Raw genomic sequence first — 14401 nt, 5'->3', positions numbered from 1 at the left:
AAATTTGAAAATTACTTTGATCTTTCTCATTAATAAATTAATTTAACAATATTCTATTTTCTTTTTAAATTGCTAAAATTTCAAAATTTAAGATATTTGGTTAACTAAATATTTTTTAATGAATACATTTTATTTTTAATATTTATTATTGATACCACTCCTTAATAAATGTAATTTATAAAATTTTACTATTTATAATCATTCTTATTTAAATAAAAATTAATAATTTTTAATCTATTTCTCAGAAAAATTTCTGAATTAATATATTTATTTTAATGTATTTATTTTGTTTTTAATTTGAATATAAAATAGATTTTTATGATTCCTAAATTTATGTTTTATGAAAAATATTATTAATTAATTTGTGGCCAATTTATTTGCAATAAATTTCTATTTACAATAATTATCAAAATTGCTAAAGCTTATTTAGAGAAAGAAAATAGATAGAAGTTTATTAGATTAATAAAATGATAGAAGAAGAAGATTTTAAGTAGTACTAAAGCCATTTTCAATAAGATACTGAATTTAATAGTCTTCCTTAATATTTATCTAATTCTGGTGAGATAATTAATGAAGATAGTTAGGAACCATTGATAAAAAAAAAGAGCTTTGATAATGAACCATATAATGCTCTATAGAGCAATTTATGCTAAGATTTTAACATAAATATGAATGATTTAATTTTTGAGAAAATGAAAAGGATATAATTAGGAACTTATAGATAGGAGGATTTTAAATAAATTGATGCTATGGTTTAATAAAAAATGTAAAAAAATAATTAAGATGCCTACTAATTAGGTGTGAAATTTTAAAATAGTAAAGATACTCCTAGCCTCAATAGTAGTTCTAAATTGGAATGGAATGATATAGATTTAGTTATATAAGACGATAAAAGTAATTAGAGTGACTCTAAATATTAAAATCAGCTTTAGTAGTATTAAAAATAAAATTTTAAAAGTCATCCTGTCACTCATATATTTATAAAAGAACTCTAGTCTACTAATATTTTTTACTTAATGGGAAATGTTATCATAGATTTTAAATCTGGAGTTTACTTTAACCAAAATATTTAATCTAATGACTTTTATAATTAAGCTGAATAAGAAGAATCTAGAGTAGTGAATAGTGCAATTAAATAAATTATTCTTATAGAGAATAATTTTAAAAACTAAGAAATTTCTGTTCATATGCAATTAAATGTAAAGCCACTTGAAGATTTTTCTTTTATCACAAAATTTGTTTAAGAAAATTCAAACACAGAAATAAGTAAACAAATGGGTATTTGCTTAGAATTTTACTAAAAATCTGTGGCTGGTTAATAGAAAGAATTTATTAGAAGGGCAGTATTAAGGGCAAAGGAACTGAACTATGATTTTGCAGATTTACTATAAGAAAGGTAAAAAATTTTGAAAATACAACACTAAGATCTACTAAATGAATTTTAATTAAACAACACGGGATTCTACTGTGCTTCACATTATTGTGCAGATTTCAATTCTGAAGATCTCACTCTTTAAAATTTTTCATATAGCTATCCTTTAATAGCTCTACTTGGATTAGAACCTAGCTAATTTTAAAGTGGTGTTTCTAAAAAGGGTATTTCTATGTGGATATCTCCATATACAAGATCTCTAATTCAAATTTCAGCATTAAAAGACTGGTTTAGCATACAGAAAGGAGAAAGATTCTCTGTTGATAAAATAGATCCATTTTGCTTAAAAACATTAGATGAAATGGTGGTTGTAACAAAAGCAAAAAAAATAAGAAAATTAGTAAGATATGAAGGACCTCTTTCTTATATATTTGAAGGTATAGCTGATTCTGTAAACATGATTGTATTAGATGTAGATCTATTTACAATCAAAAGAATAATAAGTATGAGAAAAGATTACATTTTAAATTAAAAAGCAGCATAATTTATTGATGATTTTGAGTATAATATTCAGTCTTAAATATTTTTAGAAAAATACTATTCTAATCAGTATGATGATTACATAGCTGAATAGCAAAAAATATAAAAAATTAATGAAAAAAAATAAATTGATGACTCAAAAGTATGCTCTTATAGGTACATAAATTGATGTAGTACAACTTAATATCAAATTAGTTAAATTGAATTATAATTAAATTCTTATTTATTTTTTCTATTTTTTTAATTTTTTATACAATTTAGGCTAATTAAAATAATTATATTTAATATTATCATAGTACTAAGTTTATAAATATCAAAAAAAATTATTATTTTATATAATTAGTTTTTATAATGTGTAAAGTTAGATTTTGTTATTAAATATAATAATTTTAATTAAAATTTTGGTTATTTAAATATTATAATTTCATCAACGGTATTCATATTTTTTGTTACAGTTAAAGCATAATATCATTCATTTATTTTTAATAAATTTTCCTCCCATGTGGATTGATCTGATCTTAAATTCATTAATTTATTTTTTTTATTTATGTTTGTATTGATTAAAAAGATAAAACATTATTTAGTATTAAGATCTTATTTTTAATAGATTTCATTTATAAACATCAACATTTTATTTAAGCATTTATATTTATTAATGACTCATTTTAAAAAAGAAAATTATCTACAAATTTTTATAAAGACAATAAAATAGTTTGATTTCATCAATATATATCTTATTTTTCAATGATTTGATTATAAAATGAATTATTGTTGAAGCATTAAAATCTTATTTATATAAATTGATTAAAAGATATAATGTTTTTAACCATTAAGATCACATTTTTAAAAGATTAATTATAAAATGAATTATGATTGAAGCATTAAAATTGATTAAAAGATAAATGTGATTTAGTATTAAGATTATATTTTTAAAAGATTAATTATAAAATAAATTATGATTGAAGTATTAAAATTATCCATAAAAAATGATTGAAATAAATGAACATCTGTATTTATTAATGACTTTATTTTTAATGATAAAATATAAACATTTACCATTTTTAATTATATTAATTATTTCTAATTTATAATTACTCATTTTAATAAGGAGATAATTTTTAGTTTAATTAAGATTTTTTTAAGCTGGATGCATTTTATAAATTATATTACCATTAAAATTATAAATTTATTAAATCCATTAAAATTATAAATTTATTTAATCCATTAAATTTACTTTAGTTCTAATAATTATTAGTTACAAAAGAACAATTCTAAAAATTAATTATTTTAAATTAATACAAAATTCTAAAAATCTATTTACAATTTTACTGCATATCATGTTATGTCAGGTTGTGTTAAATTAAATTAATTAAAAAAGAATTTTAGTTTAATTAATCGCCAAGTGCAAAATTATAAAATTTCTATTTTATAATTAATTTAGTTACTAATTTATCTTAAATATTTTTTGAATTTAAAAATTGTTATTAATTTACATTTAATTTATACTTAATTAAATCACATCCATTAATTATCATTTATCTCAAAATTATTATTTAATTATTATAAATATTAAATTAAATTAATAGTTAAACAAAATAAATATGATTATTAATATTTATTTTTGATAATTAATTTTATTATAATTTCTCTCAAAAAAATATCTAAATGACAATTAAATTTATTTTATATCTATTGAAAATACATCTATTAATTATCATTTATTTTAGAAATATCTAAAGATAGTTTAATTAAAAAATATAAATTATCTTTAATTTTCATCATCAATAAATATCAAAAACAAAAACATTATCTATTTAAAGCTTTAGTTATTAATTTTATTTTATTAAATTATGATTAAAGTGCTTTTGTTTTATTAAATCTTATCATAATAAAACAATTTGATTTAAATAATATATTTTAATGGAAATTTATGATAACGACCAAGGTTTTAATATATTATGAGATGAAAAACAAAAATACGTTTATTAAATAAATCTCAGCTCAGTTATATTATTATTTAATACATTTTAATGATTGTAATCACGTTTTTTTTTAGATTAAAATATGTTACCTTTAAAATAAAATTTATTTTTAGATTTGTAACTAATAATAAAATATACAGCTTAAAAATAAAAATTTATATTTAGACATAAATAATTAAAAAAATATAATTATTTTATCCTTATAATATATTAACAAAGTACTTTATGACCCTATTTTAGTTGACCAAAAAAATTTTTTTTGACACTTTTAAGATATTTTTTTAATTAGATAATAAATTTTTGAAGAAAACCATTTAGTTAGAAACACTCTCTCCTAAATAAATTTTAATTTAAAATTCAAATAATTTACAACAATAATAGGTAAATGAGTATTTAAGGAGACGCTATTAAATGCAGCATTTTTGAAATTTAATTTTAACATGAATCCTTAGAATAAATCAAAGTCATTGGAGACTTGATCAAGTAAGAGGATTTCCATTTCCTATCATTTGGAACAAGTATATTAGCAGTCAGAGGAAGATAAAATGAAGATAAATAAAAACTTTTCTCAATAAGGTATTGTTTAAACATCTGCATTTTTAAAATTGATAAGGTGAACAGGTTTCATAATGCTATTATTAATCTTTTGGGCAATATAGACAAAGCTGTCATTGATGTCATAGTTCGAGGATTTTATCTGTATGATGTTAAATTAGGTCAATTATATTTTTCATATGAAGATGATTATGAGACTCATCGAAGAGTAAAAGCTTTTAGTTAATTAAACTAAATCAAAGGAGGTTAATATTTCGAACATAATGAAGAGAAATAATTAGCGTTTATACATGATTTGTTGATACAAATTCATCAAGCAAAGTAGAATGTAAAAATCATCACCTTTGAGCTTAGTGATGTAAGAATTTTAGGAGCTATTGAAAGCTTTCTAATAAAAAATGAAAATGCATAATGTCATGTTATTATGAATTACAATGAAAAAGAAAATAATTATGATATAAAATGTATGAAAAACTATAATGAAAAAACAAAGTTTTTTAAAATAACTTATCTAATGCGTACTTATCGTGATCGTTTTGTGTGTGGCTATTTAATAGGTGACACTGTCCATGAAAAAAATACTACAATCGATTCTTCCAATTTTATTGGTAGCTCAAACATTTCATACTAAGGATTGAGTTTAAGTGTTGAAAGAAACATAAATACATAAGTTTTTCAGCAACAATATCAACAGGAAAGTATATAAAGATTTGAAAAATTGAGAAAATTAACTTAATACTAAATATTTAATGATATTGAATATTTTACAAGTGAGGATTACTCAAATTTTCGGAATTTGTTCTAGTACTAAACAAAAATTTTGAAGGAAATCAAACCAATTAATGATTAATGATTTGTTTCTAATTTAATTTTATTTTAATGTTACACCAATTTGTTTGTATTTTATTTTATGATATTAATAAATTTCATTCTTTTAGCAATTTCCCACAAAAAAAGGAAAAATTTAAATTTTATTTTTATTCTTTAAAATTTGGAAATTCTTTCTTGAATTCAAGCTTTTTAATCAAAAGGCCATATGAATCATAATATATTGAATTGAATAAAAAATTATAAAACAAAAAAAGAACCACAAAAATGGATATCGAAACAAAAAAAAGAAGACATCCAAACAACACTTGTAATTGCAAATGTCATACTTGCAATTGCTGTACAAGAAATACAGAAGATGAAGGAAAAATAAATTGCAAACAGATACCAATATCCAATTTCAAATTAATTGTAAATTTTATAAAATATCAAAAACAAACAAATATTGATGTGTTTAAGAAGGTATATCAAGATGAAGGGAGCAATTAAAAAGGACAAGATTTTTAATAACAAGTATCTTTCAAGCAAAACAAAAAATGATTGAAGATAAAATTTATTAAATATAAAAAAGGAGACTTTTTCATTGGATCCAACAAAAAAAGAAGTAGAAAAAATTTAAATAGGAAGCCAATCAATTGATTTTTTGAGAAGATTAAAAGAAGAAATGCTAGAGAAATACAATTCCCAAAATAAAGATGATAGTTTTGAAGAAATCATTCAAGCAAATATCTAGAGAAAAGATGAAATAAAAGTAAATGATTTGTTTGTTGATTTATAAAAATAAATACATAATTTGAATAAATAAAGGTATAGTTGAGTGAAAATGATATGATGGATTAAATTCAGGAGATTTCAGAAGAAGACATAAAATAAAAAATTAAAGAAAATATAATGACAGATTTTTTGGATGCTTTTGAGAAATTAAGGATATAATTGAGGAATATAACTTATTTGAAGGTAAAAACAAATCCAATAACCTCAAAAATTGAGGAAAAAATGGAAATTTTATTAAAAAATATCACAAATTTTATTTGGGCTGCTTCTTTGGAATCTTAAAGTGAATCTGACACTCAAGCGAAAAGAATATTCAGATTTGATCTTTTAAATTTTGAAGAGGATGAATTTGGCGAGATGTATAGAAATTAAATGATATGGTTGTTTAAGAAACAATGCTTTTCCAATAAAGACCTTGTCTAGAAGTTCCTAATTGCAGATGATAAAATCGACTCAATTTTATAAGATAGAAAAGTAACTTTGTAATGGTTGAGTTAGATTTTCAAAAATAATGATGAGATGAAAAAATAAATTACTTCGATTGGAGAAGAGGTTCTTAAATTAGGATTTTAAATAGATAGTTGAAGAAAAATAATATAAATAATCATCTTTTTAAAATTGATATATATTTGTTTTTTTTTAAGTATAATATTTTTGAATGATTTTATTTATATAATTTCCTAATCAGTATGATGATTACATAGCTGAATAGCAAAAAATATAAAAATTTAATGAAAAAAAATAAATTGATGACTCAAAAGTATGCTCTTATAGGTACATAAATTGATGTAGTACAACTTAATATCAAATTAGTTAAATTGAATTATAATTAAATTCTTATTTATTTTTTCTATTTTTTTAATTTTTTATACAATTTAGGCTAATTAAAATAATTATATTTAATATTATCATAGTACTAAGTTTATAAATATCAAAAAAACTTATTATTTTATATAATTAGTTTTTATAATGTGTAAAGTTAGATTTTGTTATTAAATATAATAATTTTAATTAAAATTTTGGTTATTTAAATATTATAATTTCATCAACGGTATTCATATTTTTTGTTACAGTTAAAGCATAATATCATATATTTATTTTTAATAAAATTTTCCTCCCATGTGGATTGATCTGATCTTAAATTCATTAATTTATTTTTTTGATTTATGTTTGTATTGTAATTCAAACAGGTATTCTTTTAGTTTTGTAGAGGCTTTTTTAAAAGTTTAGATTAAGAGAAAAATAAGTATCTAAAAAAAAGAATTTTGAAACAAAAAAGAAAAATTTAATAGATTCGCAAAATTTCCAAGAAAAAAAAAAATTGAAATATTAAAAAATGCAAGTTAAAACCCTTTAATACACTAAATAACAGCTACTTGACTCCTTCAAAAAGAAGTAAAATGATCAAATTAGAGAATTGATTATGCAAGAAACAGGAGTTGATCTATTCACAGAACTTCCATAAGAAGCTGTTAATAAATAATAGGATTAGTTGGCATTAGACCTAAATCAAGGATTTTTCAAGAATAAAAAAGGTTTTATTAACAAAAATAATAACAATAACTAAAACTTTAGAGGAGACAACAACAACAACAAATTTAGCAATGATTTCAAGAGAGGACCATTAAACAATAAGAACCAAGAAAGTGGTGATGGTATGAGATTCAACAGAAAAAATTAAGGAGGATAATAAGCACAACAAAGTTTAAAAGAGCTTATTCCCGTTTTTCAAGATTGTGGTTTTATCAAAGACTCTACTATCGAAGTATGGTATTACAAGGAATCAGAGGAAATCGAAGGACCCTTTAATTCTGTAGACATGGACAATATGCTTTTTGCCAACAAAGTTAATTTTGAAACCAAAGTAGCATTTAAAGACCCTGAAGAAAAGTATGTGAGAATTAAAAAGCTTATTCAATTAACCTATGAAGATAAGTACAACCATTTGCTTGAAAAATCAAAACCAACAAACAATGATGAAAACAACAACTAAAGAAGGTATTAAAAAAAAAAAGAATTTACTGGAAGCAATGAAGAAAATACCAACTTCTCTAGAGGAGTACCACGTTTCACAAAATAAACAAGTGAAAATAATAATGCTAACAATAGCAACTAGCAAAATACTGCTATTACTAGACCTTAATTTACTCGTACTATTTCTGATGCAAAAAATTAAAATACTACTGAAACACCTTAGGTAAATAGCAAACAAACAGAGCAAAATGAAATAAGTAAACCATAAGAACCTTAAAAGAATACTGCTGAATAAAAAAAACCTCAAGAGTCTAAAGAAGAAATTCAAGCAACTGCTAGTACTACTAAAGCAAAAACTACCAAAGAAGAACAGAAAACTCCTACTATTTCTCAGCCTCAAAAGAGTAATGAAGATAAATTACAGTAAAATTAAGAATCATTAAAAAATAACAAGGAAGAAAAATAAGCTAAGCCTTCAAAGGAAAATAAAAAACAAACTAAGGAACTAAAAGAATAAAAGTAAGAACCTAAGCAGGAAGTAAAAGCTTAAGTAGAAACTACAACTGCTGCTACTGTTCCTACTCCTGCTCCTGCAACTTCTGCAAAATAAAGTACTCTTGTTCAACTTCCAGTATAATAAGAATAAAGTTTAGAAGGATTTTAAGTCATTCCTAGCAAATAAGCAGGAAAGAAAAAATTTGATAAAAAAAATGCAACAAAAATATTAGTGACAGGACTTTCAGAATAAGAAATTAAAGAAGAAGAAAACCGTAAAAGGCTTGAAGAAATTCGTCAAAGAGATCTAATTTAATAACAAAAATTCGCAGAGCAATAAGCTAAGGCTAAGGAATAAGAGTAAGCATTAAAGAAATTAGATTATTTTGATGATGAATCAAAGGTAGAAGAAATTATTGGTGAAGAAGAAAATTTCCCAACATTAGGATAGCCAAATACAAACTAAAAGAAAAATTAATTAGTTTCCAACAATAAGAAGCAACAGGTAAAAGCTTAAAACTAATCTGATGAAGATGAAGAAACAGATAAATAAGAACAAGTTAAATAGGCATCAATCTCAAAAACTGGTAATAAGCTTGTCAAAGGTGGTTAAACTTAAGGTAAAAATGATAAAAAGTAAGTAGCCAATAAGAATTAATAAGAATTTGGAGATGATTGGATAGTAAATGACAAGAACTCAAAGAAAAAATAAAGCAAAAGAACTCAAGAAGAATCAGATGAAGAATATGAAAGATAGCAAGCAATTATTAACGAGCAAGCCAGATAAGAGAGACTAAAAAAATAGAAAGAATAAGAAGAAAAATAACGTCAATTAGAGTTATAACAACAAGAAGAAAAAAGAAAGATTGAAGAATTCTAGAGACGCCAATAATTTGGAGATTAAGATTATCATTCAGAATCAGAAGAAGAAATAGATCCTAGTGATGAGAAATCTTTCCCAACTCTTGGTGGTTAGGTTTATAACGGACCTCCTAAGAAAAACCAAAATTAGCAAAATAAAACTAAAGGCAAATTCAACACTACAGCTTAATCTAAAGCTCTTTACAGCTACGTTAAAACATTAGAGGAGAATGCTTGGGATATTCAACCTAAAAAATAACCTATTAAGTAATAATAATAATAGAAGACTAAATAAAGTCATATTAGTAATGATGATTTCCCTTCCTTGTGAGAAAATTGAAAAAGTTTAACTTAATTTTATAAATCTTATTTAAACATGATATTATTAAATTATATATTTATCTATCTATTTTCAAAAGTAAAATAATAAATAGCCTGTTGGTTTATAGAAATTTAATAATTTATTTACTCGCTTTTTAAATTCTTCTCAAACAAATATAATTATATCAAAATATAAAATAAATATTAATTCTAAAATACATTTTATTAGCAAAATAAAAATTATTATTAATTTAATATTATATTTTATTAACAAACATTAAAATTATTACTAATATTATATTAAATTTTATTATTTAATTTTAATTAAATCACATAATGCTATATGGATTCTTGTAACCTTTTAATAAATTAGATAAGAAAAAAGTTATAAAAATAAATAAATAAATATATAAATAAATACCTTTTCTAGATAAAGTATTATTGATGTACTCGAAAAATGCTACATACCTATTATTATAATTAATCATATTTTATGCTGAGTTTTTTACTTAATTTAAAACTATATAGAAAAATAATTAATTTATTTAAATTAATTTTATTGTTTAATATATTAATTAAATATTTATCAATTAATTGAAGTTTTTACTCGTCTTTATCTATATCTGGTACCCATATATCTACTAACTCAAATAAAGAATCATATAAATCATCCTTAGTCATATATTCTTTTCCTCTGCTATCATGTTACCAATCTTACTATAAAATAAATTTAAGTTCATCTGCTTTCATCTCTTCTTATAAGTCATCTCTTAGAATTTCTGCTAATCCAGTATGAACAAATAAATAGCTCTCTAAATTTAGCTTACCATTAGAATCCCATGTATAGATATTCATAAACTTAAATTTTTTAATGAATTATTAAAATATTATTTACTGCTTATTGCTAGAAATGTATATTTATAAATACTTTTTAGATAGCATTTTTGACGTCTGGATCTTCTTTCAATGCATTTCTTTATTGAAGGTTTTCTTTTGTATACCTAACATAATATAAAATTATTAAAAATTAATAAATAAATCTATTTTAGGTTATATTAGTAATTAAAATTACATAGTAGGGTCTCCATCTTAATAATAATGCTTATCTATTAATTATTTTTCCTTTTATTTTGTTGCTTTGTCAAAAATAATATCTAGAGATCTTTTCTATGATTGCTTCTTCTTTTACCTTTAAGAATATCTTTTTGCTAATTAAATAATTATTAGATTGTTATACATTTGATTTAATAATTTCAATACATCTATTATTTTCAATTTCCATTTTATCTCCAACTTTATCTTATTCTTCTTCTTCGTCTTCATAATCATCATCATTATCGTCATTATTCTCTTATTTTTATTTATTTTCAATATTCTTCTTATTCTCTTCTTCTTATCTAATAGTTTAATAAATCCTAGTTAAGTATTTTAATCTAAGTTTCATACTTTGAAGCTATAAAACCACCACCAGTACGTGGGACTTAAGCATTTGCTACTGTTCCTTTATTCATTTAACTCATTTTTTATATTTATATTTGTATCTAATTCTGATATAATTTTTGATAAAAATTTTAATTTTTGAAATATTAATAGAAAATTTAAAAATATATGATTAGCAAAATATTTAATAAATTCATAAAACTCTCTCTTAAAATCTACTTAGATTTATCAATTATTTTTTAAATTATTAATATAATTTAATATTACTCTTAATTATTGTAAACCACTCAAATATACATGCATATATAATAATAATAATTATAAAAAGAACGATATTCTTTAATTTAGGTTTATATTATAATAATTTTTATCATAAATTTTTTAATTTTTCAGCAAATCTAATAAAATAACATTTTTAAAAATTAGTGTAAAATAAATAAATATCTTTTTGATTTTGGTAAACTTATTCAATAAGCATATTATTAACTTATAAAGTATCAGAGTTTTTTATAAAGCAAGTAAATAGGTTGTTATACGAATAAGCGTACTACATAAGTATTGTTTGTGAAAAGATAGATTATAATATATATAGTTGATAAAATATTTATATTTTTAATTTAGTATTATTTTTTATAGTTTTGATGATGGTATTTTTTTAAAATTATTTTGAAGTCAATAAATAAAATGATTAATTTAGTCACATTGATATTAATTAATTAAAATTCTAGCTCTCATTTTGTTTCGAACCCTATATTAAAGTTAAGTATATCTTTAATAAGATTATATTTATCTATCGATTTATCGTTAAATTTTATCAAATTAGGAAGCTCTGTTATCATAATTCTTTTTTCTGCAGATCTAATGAAAGGCTCCATCCTTTCTATTAATTTATCTTTCTATTATAGAATTTTTTCTTTATTAGCAGTGGCAATTATATTTTTTGCTAGTTGTTGTTTATTAGGTATTTAGTTATTCATAAATATGATATTTATTTATTTTTTATAACCTTCAGCTCTAGATGTTTGCTTTTATTGTTTAGGATTATAATCCTGTTAGCTAACAAATAAGATAATACTTATACAAATTGTTTGCTAATATAAGCTTTCTTTGAGTTCTAACTCAAATCTTTCTTGTAATTCATCATGATTTAATTCTACATTTTTATAAATAAGAAGTTAAAATTAAAAATTTTAAATTATTTATTTATTTACATTCAGGCTCTGAACTTTCTTCATCTAAATAGTTTAAATAGTACTAAATTTCCTTTACACTCAAAAGGTTATTGTTAAATTAAAGTAAATAATTAATATTATCTATTAGACAACTGAATGCTCCTCTATCTTTATCTCCCATTAAAAGTATTAAATTCTGTTTATTTAAATAATATTTTTTATTGGTTAAAAATTAAAATCAAGATCAAATATTACTGGTGGATAAACTGCATTTTATTGATTTCCTTATTAATTATTTTAATCTTTTTTCCTAACAATGTCAACAAATGATTCAAAAATATTGAAACCTAAAGAATTTTCATCAGTTCCTTCTGAATTAATTTGATTGTTATTTTAATTTTATATCCAGTTAAATACATATTCATACTCTAAACTATTAAAACTTAATTAAGATAATATGGATTTAATATTTTTGTATACAGAGCCTTTAAAGAACAGCTCTAATTCTAAGCTAAGTTTGCTATTTAAATCAGGAAATAATGGAGTAAATTCGTTTGTTAAGATGTAATTAAATTTTGGTAATGTCGCTAACTTAAAAGTTTAAATTTTTAATTGCGATTAAATTTATGAAAACTTATTTTAACTAGATATTTAAGATTGAGACTGAGAAGACCTGTTATTTAAATTAAAAAATATCTATAAAATTCATTACTATAGAGTAAAATTTACTAAGAAAGAGAGCTAAACTTATCAGGTAGGTATATTTCTAATATCTTTTTATCCTTGATTTTATAATATGGTTCATAGTTAAATACTAAATTTGTTTTCATCTTTTTGTTTGCAATGTAGCATATTGTTTTAAAATCTTTCTTAATACATGAAATTTAATCAAAAAGAATTCTTATTTATCTATACTATTTCATGCAACCAAACATCTTTTCGTTGTAGCCAATCTCTATTTCTTACTTTTTCTTTAATTGCCTTTAGATTAAAATATTTTTTTAATTCTAAATTTAATAATTTTTTTTTTTACTAAGAATGCTCATAAGAAAGTGTTTCAACCTCTAATTTAATACCTTTTAACTTATTCTCTAATTCCATTATATCTTTTTTCATTTTTTCTTCCTTTTTTTATTTAAAAAATGATAAAATATTTTTCATAATTATTTTTAATTACTTCATCTGCCTGAATTTGTGCTTACTTCTCTATTTATCTTTGCTCTTCTTAATATCTCATTTAATTTTAGCGAATAACACTAATTTATGCACTCACAGAAACATCTTTTAATTCCTCTAAAAATTCACTGCATTAAATAGCAAACTAATTCTTTACAAGTACTCTTTCAGTGTAAATCTTCTACGTGTTTTCATATACTTATTCATATTCTTTATTTAATTTTTTCAGCTTTACAATATTTATAAATTTTGAATTAATTTAATTTTCTAAGTTTCTCAGCAAATTCATAAGTTAAACATTTTTCTTTCTTTACTGTACTAACTATTTTTAAGTTTCTGTCATCTCTGATCTTTTTATTTTAGGTTCTAATTCTATATTTTATTTATTAAAGAAATTAATAACATTTTTATTTTAAGAAAATATGATACCTAATCTTTTAGATTCAAGCATTTTAACTTTTTCAACAGCTGATAAGCTACGAACTACGTTAGAAGATTCTAATTAACCTATTTTTTGTTATCTTTTTGACTGATCCTCAAATGTCCAAATTAGTTCTCTCTATCTTGAAGAACTAGCTTGTATTGTTGAAAAATTATTTTCATTTTCATTATTAATCCTTAATCTGTTTGGGTTGTAATTTCTGTAAATTGATTCTTAAGAATGCTAAACAAAACTGTTATTTAAACTTTTTGATAAACTTGAGCAGCTTCCTAACTTTTAAACACTTGATTTGGAATTATTTCCAAAACTTTCGAATGCCTTATCAGGTCTTTTAAGAACAGACTTTGTTTTAGTAATTTACTACTTTGATTAAGACATACTATTTTCTTTTAATCAAGCTAATATCCAATAGTATCTTTGACTAAATAATAGTTAATATAAATCTGAAAATATATTTTTTTTTGTAGAA

General features: G+C 21.5%; 6 protein-coding genes across 6 annotated transcripts; 4 read left to right on the top strand and 2 right to left on the bottom strand. All coding sequences in view use genetic code 6, as the record gives it.

The window, feature by feature from the left end:
* Positions 1-467: 467 nt before the first annotated feature.
* On the top strand, positions 468-2081 carry TTHERM_00497650 (hypothetical protein; the record flags this gene model as incomplete). Its single annotated transcript, XM_001027953.1, has 1 exon — positions 468-2081. The coding sequence occupies one exon, from the start codon at positions 468-470 to the stop codon at positions 2079-2081; it is 1614 nt and encodes a 537-aa protein (XP_001027953.1).
* Positions 2082-4279: 2198 nt separating this feature from the next.
* TTHERM_00497640 (PLD-like domain protein) lies at positions 4280-5302 on the top strand (the record flags this gene model as incomplete). The annotated part of the gene is made up of 1 exon (XM_001027952.3): positions 4280-5302. The coding sequence occupies one exon, from the start codon at positions 4280-4282 to the stop codon at positions 5300-5302; it is 1023 nt and encodes a 340-aa protein (XP_001027952.3).
* A 242-nt stretch (positions 5303-5544) lies between these two features.
* Positions 5545-6636, top strand: TTHERM_000497639 (hypothetical protein; the record flags this gene model as incomplete). The annotated part of the gene is made up of 4 exons (XM_012801056.1): positions 5545-5688; positions 5740-5790; positions 5849-6028; positions 6085-6636. The coding sequence occupies 4 exons, from the start codon at positions 5545-5547 to the stop codon at positions 6634-6636; spliced, it is 927 nt and encodes a 308-aa protein (XP_012656510.1).
* Positions 6637-7249: 613 nt separating this feature from the next.
* On the top strand, positions 7250-9712 carry TTHERM_00497630 (hypothetical protein; the record flags this gene model as incomplete). The annotated part of the gene is made up of 1 exon (XM_001027951.3): positions 7250-9712. The coding sequence occupies exon 1, from the start codon at positions 7388-7390 to the stop codon at positions 9710-9712; it is 2325 nt and encodes a 774-aa protein (XP_001027951.1). The 5' UTR covers positions 7250-7387.
* A 319-nt stretch (positions 9713-10031) lies between these two features.
* TTHERM_00497620 (hypothetical protein) lies at positions 10032-11222 on the bottom strand (the record flags this gene model as incomplete). Its single annotated transcript, XM_001027950.2, has 7 exons — positions 10032-10060; positions 10124-10170; positions 10310-10560; positions 10631-10703; positions 10775-10910; positions 10963-11099; positions 11149-11222. 7 exons carry the CDS (start codon positions 11220-11222, stop codon positions 10032-10034), a joined length of 747 nt encoding a protein of 248 aa, XP_001027950.2.
* A 651-nt stretch (positions 11223-11873) lies between these two features.
* Positions 11874-14310, bottom strand: TTHERM_00497610 (hypothetical protein; the record flags this gene model as incomplete). The annotated part of the gene is made up of 7 exons (XM_001027949.3): positions 11874-12295; positions 12354-12510; positions 12570-12987; positions 13044-13295; positions 13348-13439; positions 13492-13862; positions 13920-14310. 7 exons carry the CDS (start codon positions 14308-14310, stop codon positions 11874-11876), a joined length of 2103 nt encoding a protein of 700 aa, XP_001027949.2.
* Positions 14311-14401: the final 91 nt, after the last annotated feature.

This window comes from Tetrahymena thermophila (assembly GCF_000189635.1).
Source record: "Tetrahymena thermophila SB210 genomic scaffold scf_8253815, whole genome shotgun sequence".
In the NCBI taxonomy this organism is placed as follows: Eukaryota; Ciliophora; class Oligohymenophorea; order Hymenostomatida; family Tetrahymenidae; genus Tetrahymena; species Tetrahymena thermophila.
The sequence above is the reverse complement of the archived record's forward strand: the minus strand, read 5'-3'. Positions and strand labels throughout refer to the sequence as shown.